The 13,853-nt window shown below is 35.2% G+C and overlaps 1 protein-coding gene across 1 annotated transcript in view; it reads left to right on the forward strand.

Moving 5' to 3' along the window:
• The first annotated feature begins 4,106 nt into the window (after nt 1-4,106).
• The window catches only part of LOC108756450 (serine/threonine-protein kinase BRSK2), a 13,165-nt gene continuing 3,418 nt past the window's right edge, over nt 4,107-13,853 (forward strand). The window contains 8 exon segments of the mRNA XM_018500274.1: nt 4,107-4,867; nt 11,287-11,467; nt 11,546-11,686; nt 11,774-11,924; nt 12,038-12,253; nt 12,396-12,595; nt 12,710-12,940; nt 13,405-13,709. Of these exon segments, the coding sequence (XP_018355776.1) occupies nt 4,768-4,867; nt 11,287-11,467; nt 11,546-11,686; nt 11,774-11,924; nt 12,038-12,253; nt 12,396-12,595; nt 12,710-12,940; nt 13,405-13,709 (1,525 nt within the window). The 5' untranslated portion in view covers nt 4,107-4,767.

Genomic DNA, 13,853 nt, shown 5'->3' on the forward strand with positions numbered 1-13,853 from the left:
ACCAATTAATAGCTTGTACTTGAGCTGTCAAAACCTGAAATCCGCGCGTTCCTGATGTTTAACTTCAAATTTGTATCCAGAATATCTGCAGAACATAGATAATACACACATAACAGTGTAAAATCTCTCTTATTTATTAATATAACATAGTTCTTCAGTTTTTTTATAAAATATATTAAAAATATAAAAATTCGCACTCAAGTAATTGTTTAATAGTTGATAAAAAGAGATAACATTTCTTCTAAAAAATTTATAACTTAAATCTGTGATTAATTCATATACATTATAATTAATTGATTCTACCAATTTGCTTGTTGCATGTAATACATACATTTACCATTTATTTTGTTCTGAAGAAAAACATATAAGCTCCCATTTATATAAATTATTTATTGTAAATCTATTTGTACAATAATTTTGATAGTAATAATATTCAGTTATATCAGGGATAATCTTATGTCGTGATCGCTGAAAGGAGAAAATTTGATGTAAAAATGCATAGTCGAATTATCGATCAGTATTGAAAAACGGCTTGTTAGTTTGAGTTGAATCACCTCGTAAGAAACTATCCCCAGAAGTTTCCCAGGTGTCAGACGCTTCCTGTGTTCCTTTCTGCCTCTATATATCTATCGATCCTAAGCACCCTACACCCCTTCCTCTTGTGCCAACGACTTATCCCTCTCTCTCTCTCTCTCTCTCTCTCTCATTCTCCTATGATCCCGTCTCTTTACCACACTGTAACTTTCTCTCTCGCTCGTTTGCAAACAGAATCTATGGGGTGATTCATAACCGGTTTCTTCTCCTGCATCTTTTTTTAATCATTTCGTTATCAATTTTTGAAATATAAATCAATATTTTAATAAATTTATTTCACTCTTGTTCAAATGTAAAAAGCAAAAAAGATGAATAACATTTGTTTTATTATATATAATGAAGATAAAAATATTTTTATCGAAAAACAATAAAATACAAAACTATCTTTATAGGAATAATTTAACTTTTCTTAAAAGTATCAAAAATATCAAGCATTATAGATGCTATATTCAGTTATATTTCGGTTTATGGATCACCCTGTATAGTACACTTAGCCCTTCTCATAGTAGCTCACGCCATGGCGCGGGTAATTTTCCTTGCATATTTATACACGCGCCTCATCGAGAAAAGTGCCTTCGTTACACTTCTCTCTCTCTCTCTCTCTCTCTCTCTCTCTCTCTCTCGCTCGTTCCCTCCGAAAGAATTAACTGCTATGTTTAATAGGTACCACACAATGAGGAGAAATTCTTCCTTTTTTCCGCAAATCTTCCTTTACGAAAGCGAACGATTCGTTTACAAGATCAAGATGAAGCTATTTCCGCTTATTCGAGGTGATTTAACAAATCGTTTTCTAATACGCTTCATGCTTTATTACAATATGCAACTAAAGATTGTTTAGAAATATTAATATAGATATTATATTGTTTAAAATATAACAAATCTTAATGTAAGAAATACAATTTGTACACAATACTTGATTATTTATATAGTTATGAGTAATCCATATTGCATCACTGATATTGAATTTGAAAGGAAGCTATAAAATAGAACTGTTTAGTTAATTAAAGATAATAAACGATTCATTAGTACAGAAAGGGATCAGATAGACCCTTGCAATCTCTTTATCTCACTTAATTCTACTATGAATAAATACATGATATCCACATGGTAGTGAAAACTTTTACACAAATTTTGATCCTGTTACTAGAAAATATCATGAAATATTGATAACATTTAATCTCAAATATCTCTAATTTTATATTAAATAAATTTAATTATTTACGTACTATTTTAGTTGCAATAATCGAAGAGATTACGCACAGCAATTTTTAAATTAAATCTCAATTTTTAACGCATTTATACGGAAGCAAGATTAACTACTTAATTTTTTTATTTTTATATTAAATACAATAATTATTTCATAATAAATCGAATCGAATTATTAATCAAAGAACAATCCTTTCCATTACAATAGGTCGAAAGTAGTTTAGGTCTATGTCTAATAAGTCGACAACCCCTTAGCTTCCGTCACAGTCAGTTAAAACGTTGACAGTCAAGCGAGTTACATCAATGACAGCGGAATGCAGTTCCGGCATTCCATTTCTGTCGCTGAAGAATCACATTTTATCGTTTGAGACGGAAACGACTCTCTCTCCATGAGACAACAATATAGCTCTGACTTTGTCGCGAGGTATTATTACTTGTTTCAACCAATAAATGGAAAGTGGTTCGGTATATATTTTAACCACTTGTCAAACTCAATTAAATACACGTGCCGCTAATAAAACAACGAACAAAATACGATTAGTAACGAGTAAGCGTCATTATTAATTACGCAAATAGTACAAATAAAACTTGATAATATTTATTTATATTTTTAGATAAATTTTCTTAACTAAAAATATATATAGAACATATAATACAATTAAATAAATAAGGGTTTAATAAATAAAAAAAAAGTAAAAATTAGCAGATTCTGTTTCTATGCAAATGCTTTTTTTATTCTCATTGTATATAAAATATTTACATATTATATTTACTTGTGACAATTGTACAAAAATGTTAAAAATATTGGATATATATAATATATTATTTAATAAAATATATCGTCCAAACATTTTTCATTTTATTAAACATACTGCCGTTAGATTACAGCATTATTTTTTGTTTGCGTAAAATGATCCTAAAGAAAACAAGGTAAAAAATATGTTTTATAAATTTATCCCCATATATATAAGTTATTATACACATTATGTCAAAATTACGCATATAAATATATTGCATATTATCTCCTATATATTATTTATGTATAATGTAACTTTGAAAAAAACTCTACCCGAGGTAGAGTGCATCACTTTTTAATGGAAGAGTGAGACGAACTATTTAGTGCTTTCTGACTAAGAGATAAAATTAGCATCAGAAAAAAAAAGCCGAGCTGTGAACACCCTCGCATGACGGAAAATTCACTCAACCACGAACGAAAGCTCGGACGCGAACCATCGGTGATCGTCATTGTACCGACGGGACGTGGTGGCGATGCCACCCCCGCATATCGTACACTCTGCTACCCCCGAAGGTAGACACGCGGCTGCTCTCTCCGCCACGTTTTCCCGAGCTCAGTCTGACACCCTCCCGTCGCCTTCGGTCGGTGGTGGTTTCCTATGCGCGCAGAGGGTGGAAAGGGTCTCTTCGTTCGCGGGCGTGGGGTTGCGCGCGCACTTTCTACCCCCTCTGTATGTCCGGCACGTAATCGAACTGGGAGCGCCGTGGTGGCCGTCGTCAGTTCCGTAAGACGGAGCTAAATTTCATTTCTAAAATGAGAACACAGTTTAGCCAAAACGAAAGAAGATAGATGCGATGTAAAAACGTGAAGTGAGGGAGAGATTCTTCATAAGATCCTCCTCGTCGTGACAAAGAGTTTCGATTTGCAGCCCGGTCTCGCAAGTGTAATCACGCTGCTTATCGCTCAACTGTAGCGATATCATCGATGCACAAGTGCACGCGGGATAGAGTGATGGTGTGACTTTGGGAAAGGAGGGTAGTCTGTTCTTCAAGTTTACACGCGTTCTGCCCGATCTCCGAGGGTGTCTGAGAAATTTTAAAACACCGCCACCAAGTCAAATTCATCACTCCGCGAGTGCCAAGCAGGGTGGATATCGTCAACGAGAGTTGAATAGGATTTTGGTAGTAAAGAGTTGGCGTAACGAGAGGAGAACTGTCATAAAGTAGAGGAGCTGCGGCATCGCCACCGATCAAAAGCGGCCAATTTCGTCAGGGCTGAGCTACGTCCTCGACGAAGCAAGGGATATCACCGTGTGGAATCTCTCCTCGAATCACAATGGCGCCCAATTTCGTGTTTGTGGAATCGTGGCCGGTCACGATCGACTAATGCAACAACAGCAGGCATATTTGTAAATATATAGCCATATATATCCCTGTGTCTATCATCCATTCGATACTCTGCTGATTTAAATGAGTAGACTACACCAGTTAATTGACATTCCTTGAAACGTCTCTCCGATAGTCTCGCCAGTATACGGTGAAAGAGGCAATATGAAAAGAATACGCAAGAAGCATCCACCAAAGATAAAAGAAAATTATGTCAAATTCGTCACGGTGATAGTGAATGCAGTGAATTCAGGTGCGTGATGCTCTCGCCTGGGGATATTTAGCGGTGTCTTTCATCGCTTCTCGTTTTCATGAATGTTACTTTATCGAAAAAGAAAAATCTGAGCTAGTGACAACGAGAGGGATGTATACGACACACGGTTTACAACAGTTGTCGATTAATTCGAGCGGAAGAGAGGCAACGATCCGACGATATTCGTAAATAACCTGTGCTCGAGTCTTGAAACCTACGCGATGTTCTTCGAAAAGGAATGGACGAATACCGACGATAAACTGATATTTGACGTGTATACCGCAATGATTATCTTGGAATTGCTGCCCGAATGAAACTGAAAAAATATACGCCAACTCGAAGACAATTTATTCATTAAATTATCTTCGAAACATTTTTTCCGTATTCCATCACAAATCACGACAAAGAGCACGATGTCGCGTGAAATCGCGATAGGACACAGAAGACCGGTACCAAAACTCACAAGAAAGTGATAACGGCGAGCGAAGAGAACGGAGAGTGAGGAAAGATCGAGGTTCAACCCCTGTTTGGCCATTTTTATAAAACAACCCTTCAACCTGGCGGACCAAGAGGAAGGAAGTGGCTCAGCGGCGATGCAGGGCAAGGAGAGCCCCGTTGGGTCCAACACCCAGGAGACCCATCAGTACGTCGGCCCGTATCGGTTGGAAAAGACCTTGGGGAAAGGCCAGACTGGTGGGTGGTGCATGCTCTCCCCCTCTATCTCTCTCCTTTTCTCTCTCCTCCCCCCCTCTCTCTCTCTTTCCTCCTCCTCCTCCTCCTCCTCCCGCCTCTGTTACATCTCCGTTGCAATCGTTATTGCGATCGACGATAGCCACAGGAATGTCTAATCAAGTCGAGTCAGAATGTTCAATTAAGTTCCGTATTCGAAAAGATATACGAGATCTCGCCAACGCGGTTCTCCGTTACAGAGCTTTAAATTCTGTCTCGCACCTTTTTAATTGAAAAAGATTAAACGGTTAAGGTTGATCGATACAAATTTACCGCGAAACTTTCGCAGGACTTCAAGGTTTGCCGCATTGTGACATGGAACATTTGTAATTCTCACAGATTATCTCACTGCCCACGCAAGCTTCCGAAACGAGGATATATTTTTATGCCTTTTGAATCTAATTGAGAATTCTGTTTTCGCAAATAGAAAGAACACGAATAGAAAGTACACGAAAATAGAAAGAAAAATTTGTGACAGGTACATGATGGTTAATGCGAGTTATCTCGCGGTAATAGTGAATTATAGCGGTAATAGGATCAAATCGAAGCCATTTCGCGACAAGACTATTAGTTTTATGGCATTGTTGCCGAATGTATTTTCGTAGGCTATCGGTTCAATTCGAATATTCAATCATATTTTTTTGCCTTCGCGTACGTCGCTCTACCCTCATTTCGTATTCAAATACAATTCGAATTAGTCCTTGGCGTAACTACGTACGACACGTGCAAATTCTCGAAGAATAGATATACACATTTCATGTAATTTACTGTACATCGAGGAGACTTAAAGCAAGCAATATTTTGAATATACTGCTGCACATATATATTTACAAATGGTACACTGAGAAAAAAATAGTTTATTTAATTAAATTAATTTAGTTTTTATTTCTTTCGATGAAAAGTATATTAAATATACAATATTTAAGTTAAACATATTAAAAGAAATGAGGACAACTAAGTTAAATTAGTCAAATGAACAATTTTCTTTATCAATATAACGCTGTGAACTTGTGCAAGCGTCAGAAGTTTTAATTGCAATTGCTACACAATTTTATCTTATAATATATTGCGGTAGTATTTTTCAGTCAGAAAATATTAAAAAATAAATTGGAGTAATTAAATTTTAGATGAAAAGCTCATTTTTGCGGAATAAATTATAAAAGAAATAAATAAAAGAACAAATGTTTTACAGAATCAATGTTTTACGAAGAACTCGCGCGTCCAGAATTTGTAGAGAGGGAAGTTTAACGCCACACTAATTTGCTCTCACCTCAAAGGCATTCGATGCTATTATACGATCGATACTGACAGCGTACTAATTATGTCATGTAACGGTTATGGCAGACAGAGAATTAGCAACGCTTTCGAGTAGCGGGTAATCATAGCAGCTATATCTATAATAATATCGCATATCTAAAATATAGTATAAGAAAATTACATTTGTTTACTGCTACATAATTATTAATTGGCAGAATCAGATTATATTCCCTTTAAGGAGATCCTAAAGCCATCTGTATTACCTTACACACATATAATTAACGTGTCATTAACATATTACTATATACTACTACATCAATATCATACGCATATATACGTATAAATTTTCCAACTATAACTTTTAACTATAATCTTTTATATGAAGTGTCTAAGCCTAATTCTAAGAACACAATATTCATTTATATTTGTTCATGTAATCCCAAGTCCAAACCAAGATTGTTTTATACGTACAAAGTATAAAACTTGAAGAATATAATTTCGAGAGAATATAAAGAACTAGAGAATATATAATTTCTAAATATCTTGAATTGTTCTGTAACTTGGTACTCTATTAACAAACGTGGTTATAGTTCAAAGTTTAAGAGCCCCTCGCTTTGTATCACGCTGTACGAAAAAGACCCGACGATAATTGTAAATCTTTATGAAGCAGTTAATAAGCATTTTTAATTAAGTGCCACCAGCAAGGGGACTGGAAAGTAATAATGTCGACGACAATGAACGTATTAAAGAAAAAAGAATTCGCCGATTCGTCCGCGCGTATACTCTGCGCGTAAATGCAAGAGCAAATTAGCGATGTTGAGATGAGACATTCTTCTCTTTTTCAATAAACACTTTTTACTTTCTATTCATTTTTTTATTTAGAAGTAATATCTAGAAATGGAACTTGCGACGCAGATGCGAGGTCTAAATAGAAACACAATTTGCTTCTTCGATCAACACGTAATTTCGCAAAAGCTCGTTAATGAATTCGCGGCTCGGCTTTCAGCGGATGAGTCTCGTGGTGGTCATTTCCTCCGGTGGACTATATCGATCCCGTATGCATCTCGAAAGGGGTGCATGCTCTGGCACGTGACAATACGGCACGTTAATCATACGAATGAATTCCTCTCCACGCTTTGAATTCCATGACCCACGCGCGAGCGGGTAATGAAATTGCCGCTCATGCTCGCGACATGAGTGCGCATGGTTTGAATTATAATTGACGAAATCGATGGAAACATTAGAAAGAAAAGTAATAACATTACGATGGTTCTCGCAGGAACGGAGATGTTAAATAACGTGCAAAAAGTCTTGGAGCAAAAGCTTAGTGTGCGAATCGATTTTGAAAAAAATGATACGAAAATTGATATATTCGGGCAACGCTTTAATAGTTTAACCTAGTAAGCAGAATATTTAAAATCGAGGCATAAAACAACTTTAAGATATCTTTCAGAATTCTTTATCAAATATCCTAAAGATATTTCTTAAATAAATAACAATAAATAAAGGACAAAGTAAAACACATGTGTCAAACACATTTCTTTAAAAAAGTCACACAATTAAAAGAATAAATTACAAATAGAGAAAAGTAAAATTGAAAAAATATATAATAAAATAAAAACTCAGTTTAAATACAAATTACAAGTTTCGACTACCGGATTGACTCCTCTTCAGACATTAACTTATCGAAAAAATCGCAGTACAAAATTAATTATCGTAAATGTTCGCATATTCACAGTTCGGGTGAGTCTTGATGTAGAACTCGAGACATTATTCACGTACGATTGAACAGTCAAATGTGTTTCATATTTCTTGGAAAGGTTCTATTTGATAAAAAAGATAAAAATTATACTTCTTACGAAAAATAAACGCAACTAAATTAACATATCGGAATTCTAATAAGTAATTAAAACTCACCAAAAATCATATGTAAATTATTCGAACAAGTGTGTCCATATATAAGTGTGAAAAATCATTAGAATATATAAAGTTATGTGGATTTAATTGCGTTTATTTTTCGTAGGAAGTCTTTTTATCTTTTTTATCAAATAGAACCTTTCCAAGAAATATGAAACACATTTGACTGTTCAATCGTACGTGAATAATGTCGAGGTCTACATCAAGACTCACCCGAACTGTGAATATGCGAACATTTACGATAATTAATTTTACTGCGTTTTTTTCGATAAGTTAATGTCTGAAGAGGGCTCAATTCGGTAGTCGAAACTTGTAATTTGTATTTACTGAGTTTTTATTTTATTACAATATATATTTTTTTCAATTTTACTTTTTTCTCTATTTGTAATTTATTCTTTTAATTGTGTGACTTTTTTAAAGAAATGTATTTGACTCCTACTTTGTCCTTTATTTATTGTTATTTATTTTGTATAGAAAGAGTCCTTCAATCTGTTAAATATTTCTTAAAGATATTTCTAAGTTGTTTTATGCGTCGATTTTAGACAGTCTGCTTATCGGGAACTTATACAAAATTTTTTTTTACATAAAACTTATTTTTTACTTTTTCTACCACGTTATTTGAAAGCAGATTAAATGTGTTAATATCATTAATTTATGTACTGAAAGAATTCGTTGTCAAAGGTCTCACAATCAGTTCTTGAACATATTAGGTGTAGTAAAAAGTCATCGCGTATTTTTTAGCTCAAAGTTGTATATACAATATCTTCGTCAATAATGAATGAAATTCAAATTTAAAAAAAGGGTTTTAAAGCTTAAAATCTCTACTTTTAAAAGCTTATCACATTTTTTAAGTTTATATAGAGTTTAATAATTTTTACATACCAAAAACTACGAGCTGAAAAAGACGAAAAATTTTCTTCTCACTTTGTGGATTTGTAACGTGTCCAAAACGAATTTGAGAAAATTTTCGATTACCTATCGTGAAAGCTTGATACTTTCCCTACAAAATCGTTTTTTTTAAATATTCCTACGACTTTTGATTACTGAGTTATCGCGGAGATTAAATAAAAGAATTATTTTGACTTTAATTACTCATAACTCCATTAAAAATTGTCGTATCGTATAATTTAAAAAAGAGATTTTTAAAACTGAAACTTTACTCTATCAAGATATATTTATATTGTTGATAAGAAAGTAATTGCGGTTTTTACTGATAGATGTCTTTTAAAAAAACGAGATGACTTTTTACTTAACCTAATATTAACATTAAGATGTAACTTATTTGTAGATTTATGTAAAATTTTATCTCGGTAAATATACATTTCTAAACTGCATGTGACGGATCCGAAGGTTTCTCTCTACAAGTGCATATATGCTATCATCACCGTTAAATCATGGATGACGTAAATCGTTAGAGGGAAGTGCACTTTAACTCTCGATGGTCTCAATAGCTGCTAATGCAATTGCCACCGAATTTGATGGGAAACGTCGCGTTCGTTTAATTCCATAGGAATTGTCATCTCGTCAATCACAGAGACAATCTCACGCGTTTCAATTGAGAATGGCTGAAAGATGATGGCCATCGATCATAAAAAGTGTCTTGGACTATTTATAACATACTAGCGTAGCGTCACAGAAACGTAATATATTTTTAGATGATATGTAAATAAGAGTATGCAATACAGATACAGAGAAGCTGATGCGCACGTGAAATATTATTTTTCACTCAAGGAATCAAAACACATCGATCATTTTGCGCCTGAGAATTGAGGATCTGTAATGCTCGCAATTTTTATGTAATCGCCGTGTAAAGCAACACGAAATTCTTTATTTAGGATTAAACCCCTTAACCCTTCAGATAGATGCGATCTTGTTACGAGGATTCTTAATTGCTCTCTATCGTTATCTCACAACAGACAGTTTCTTTCTGTGTATTTTTCTTCTTCCCTTCAATTATCTGTTTAAGCCATGTACAGCCGTCGTCATAGCGCAGCCATTTAAGTGGATAAAGACATTGTGTGGCGCGACTCGTGGACTTCCAATGGCGATTTAAATCAATTTTGTACCAACCTCATAAATCTCGTTTCTGCATTGGCTCTTCTTTTTGAATCATTTTTTTTTATCGCTCGTCGTTATAAAAAAATCATAAATCTGATCTGTTGATCTTGTCAATTATAATAAATTCCTGTAATTTATCCTTGTGATCAGTGATTTATATGTTAATTAGGTGTAGCTATAAAACAATGTAGTATTTTTTATCATAGAAATCACAAGAATTTAAATAACAAAAGATTTCTCGTGATTATAACAGGCATATTATGGACGAATTAACATGCGTTTGATTAAAGCAATATTATCACATATCCATACATCACCGCGAATTCAGCCGATACAATAGTGTGTAATTACTCGATCTGTATAGATACTTATACAGGAATAGTTTTTCTTAAAAAGAATAATTTCTCCCTTAATAAATCTTTTTAAAAAAAGAAAAAATATACGCCAAGTGCGTAAAAAAGATATTAAATACATTCTCTTAATAAAAAACGGATGTGAAGTAAATGTAATTAGCCAAGTATTTCATTACGCAAGATACATAAGATAGACTGAAAGTGACTAAAATTGTCAATATATTAATAGATAATAAGATCGAATAATATGAAATCGAAGCGTTTGTATTTCATTAACTTGAACTGTTAATATATTCCGGAATTTGATACAGCAAATTGATAAAATTATGTTTGCCCGAAATGCTCGAAGAGTGATTTTTAATAGAAATTCGCCTACGCTGCCAAACTTCCCGGAATTTACCAAACGGAAAGAATGCCAAACCTCTCGAGTAAAATTATTCTGTTTGTGTCTGTCCAGGATAATAGGGTGTTTACATACCACCGTATCCTCAAGAAATAACTCAATCCCCAAGTAATTCAAGACGTTCTGTATCGACATCTTCACTGATTTTTTTTGTTTAACTATTTCTCTATCTTTAATTTTTCTACGATCGCAGAATAGCAAATTATATAATACGAGTATTTCAAAATTTTGCAATTATATCAAGGCAAAAAATAAAGTTACAATTATCCATCATAGTGCTATACTATAGAAATCAAATAGTAATAATTATTTAATGATAAATAATATAGGGAAATTTTTTTTTTACTTTTTATATGTTATACTTGCATAAATATTCTGTTATCTTTAAATTTTAGGTTTAGTTAAGCTCGGCATACATTGTGTGTTGGGCAAGAAGGTGGCAATCAAGATTATCAACCGCGAAAAGCTTTCGGAGTCTGTGTTGATGAAAGTGGAGCGTGAGATCGCCATTATGAAACTAATCGATCATCCGCACGTGCTCGGGCTTTCGGATGTATATGAAAACAAGAAATATCTGTAAGTACATTGATGAAAATGTAAAATCTTAAAAGTTAATAAAGGCAAAAATATCACGTTTTCTAAATTTTTTTTAAGATACCTCGTTCTGGAACACGTCTCAGGCGGGGAGCTGTTCGATTATTTGGTTAAAAAGAGCAGACTGACCCCGAAAGAAGCGAGGAGATTTTTTCGACAAATAATTTCTGCATTAGATTTTTGCCACAGTCATAGTATATGGTGAGTCGCGTGTATTATCGCTTAGCTTACAATTGTCTGTACGAAATAATTTCGGACTTACTCGCTTGATTTTGTTATCACTTTTAGCCATAGAGATTTGAAGCCTGAGAACTTGTTGCTGGACGAGAAGAATAACATTAAGATAGCAGATTTCGGAATGGCGTCTTTACAACCCGCGGGCTCTATGCTGGAGACCAGTTGCGGATCACCTCATTACGCCTGCCCCGAAGTCATTAGAGTAAGAGCCCTCAATTACGATCAATTTGTGATATCAAATTACACAGAAATATTAAGCGAGTAATAGCTACTTGAGTTCAACGTCATAAAATAACGTTTGCTTCCTTTTAATAGGGTGAAAAGTACGACGGCAGAAAAGCAGATGTATGGTCTTGTGGGGTAATACTTTACGCGCTTCTAGTAGGCGCCTTACCTTTCGACGACGACAATCTGAGAAAATTATTGGAGAAAGTTAAGCGCGGATTATTTTACATACCACATTTTGTACCGCCCGAGTGTCAGAATTTGCTCAGAGGCATGATCGAAGTTGATCCCGAGAAACGATTAACGGTGAGCTCTTCTCTGGTTTCTCTAAAAAAAAAAAAAAAAAAAAAAAAAAATTACAATATTCTCTTCCTCTCTAAACATGTTAACATGTATGTATTTACAAAAACGCTAAGACATTTTCTAAATAAATGTAAATTTTTTTTAGTTAGCAGAAATAAATAGGCATATTTGGGTAACGGCGGCGGGTAAGGGCGAGTTGGAACTGGAATTGTCGATGATGGACGTAGTGCAGACGCACGTTATTCCGTCCGTAGAAGCAATCGATCCCGACGTGCTACAAGCGATCGCAAGTCTTGGTTGCTTCAAGGAGCGCGACAAACTCATTCAAGAACTGCTCAGTCCAAAGTAAGATACAATACTCCTCTCTCGTAGAAAGACTTTGAATTTAGTTTCTGTTGAGTGTTGAGAAAAGTATTGAGAAAGGCAACTGAGGAATCTGACGCACTAATATTCTCTCAGCCACAATACGGAGAAGGTGATATACTTCCTACTGCTAGAGAGGAAGCGAAGAAGACCAGCGTGTGAGGACGAGCTCGAGGTAATGAGGAGTAGCATGAGAGGATCCGCGGGACAATTAGAGGCCGATCCGCCGAGAAAACGGGTGGATACATGTAGAGTGAATGGAAGTACCGCGCTCAATCTCGGACAAATCAGCCATGGCTCGCCTTTGACGCCTAGAAGACAGTCGAGGTAAATAAGCGTGAATTTTAATTTAAAAAAATAAAATAAAAACGTCAGACGACAAGTCATTTTTATATTCTTATTGTATGAAGAACAAAGTCAAGAACGTCCGCGTGTTTTGCCGATAAAATTAACGTGCCAACTGTACTCGGCGAAAACCGTTCAGTTTAAAGATAGGCAGCTGTGCGGTTCGCTTCAACTGGCTAGCAATCGCGTGACAGCGTCAGTTATCCGTACATGTCGCGTGCACCCTATCACGTGTCTCCCCATGTTATTTTTTTCTCCCTTCTTTTTTGTCGATTCGTCCTGCATTTACAAGCTTGAACTCGCGTCAGGTACGATTATCGAATTACATTTCAATTCGTTTATTTCATTCGATTAAATACCAAAACAAGACATATCTTAATTGATGCGTCTAATGTTTTTCGTGTACAATTCGTGATTTCGTTAATTAAATTGCCAATTATTTGCAGCACGAGACATCACGCGCGTCGATCACCGAGCACGGGTGGATGCCACACTCACGCGTCTCATTCGCACACGTCAACGCCGGGCAACTCGCCATTGCATGCACCTGCAGGTCTACTGAGTCCTCATAGAGCAGTGCCGACGTCGCACATGGGCCAGACAATTGCCTGCGGTGCACACAGACTGTCTCTTGGTGGCAGTACCGCCAATACTATCGCCGGAAACGGTGGCAGCCCCACGAGTCAAAGTGTCCCGACGCCTACGCCGGCGCTTGCCAATGTCGGTATTGAACTCAATGAAGTGCAGCCAGGTAAGTTTAGCGTATCGGGTGTTTAGTCTCTAGAAAAAGTGATTGGAATTGGAAATTCCTTTTCCTGGGAAAAAAATGTTATAAATAAATGGACATATTTTATATGTACAATAATTATATATAATTATAGTATTATATATAGAA

The sequence above is a fragment of the Trachymyrmex septentrionalis genome, unplaced genomic scaffold, assembly GCF_001594115.1.
Source record: "Trachymyrmex septentrionalis isolate Tsep2-gDNA-1 unplaced genomic scaffold, Tsep1.0 scaffold127, whole genome shotgun sequence".
Lineage (NCBI taxonomy): Eukaryota > Metazoa > Arthropoda > Insecta > Hymenoptera > Formicidae > Trachymyrmex > Trachymyrmex septentrionalis.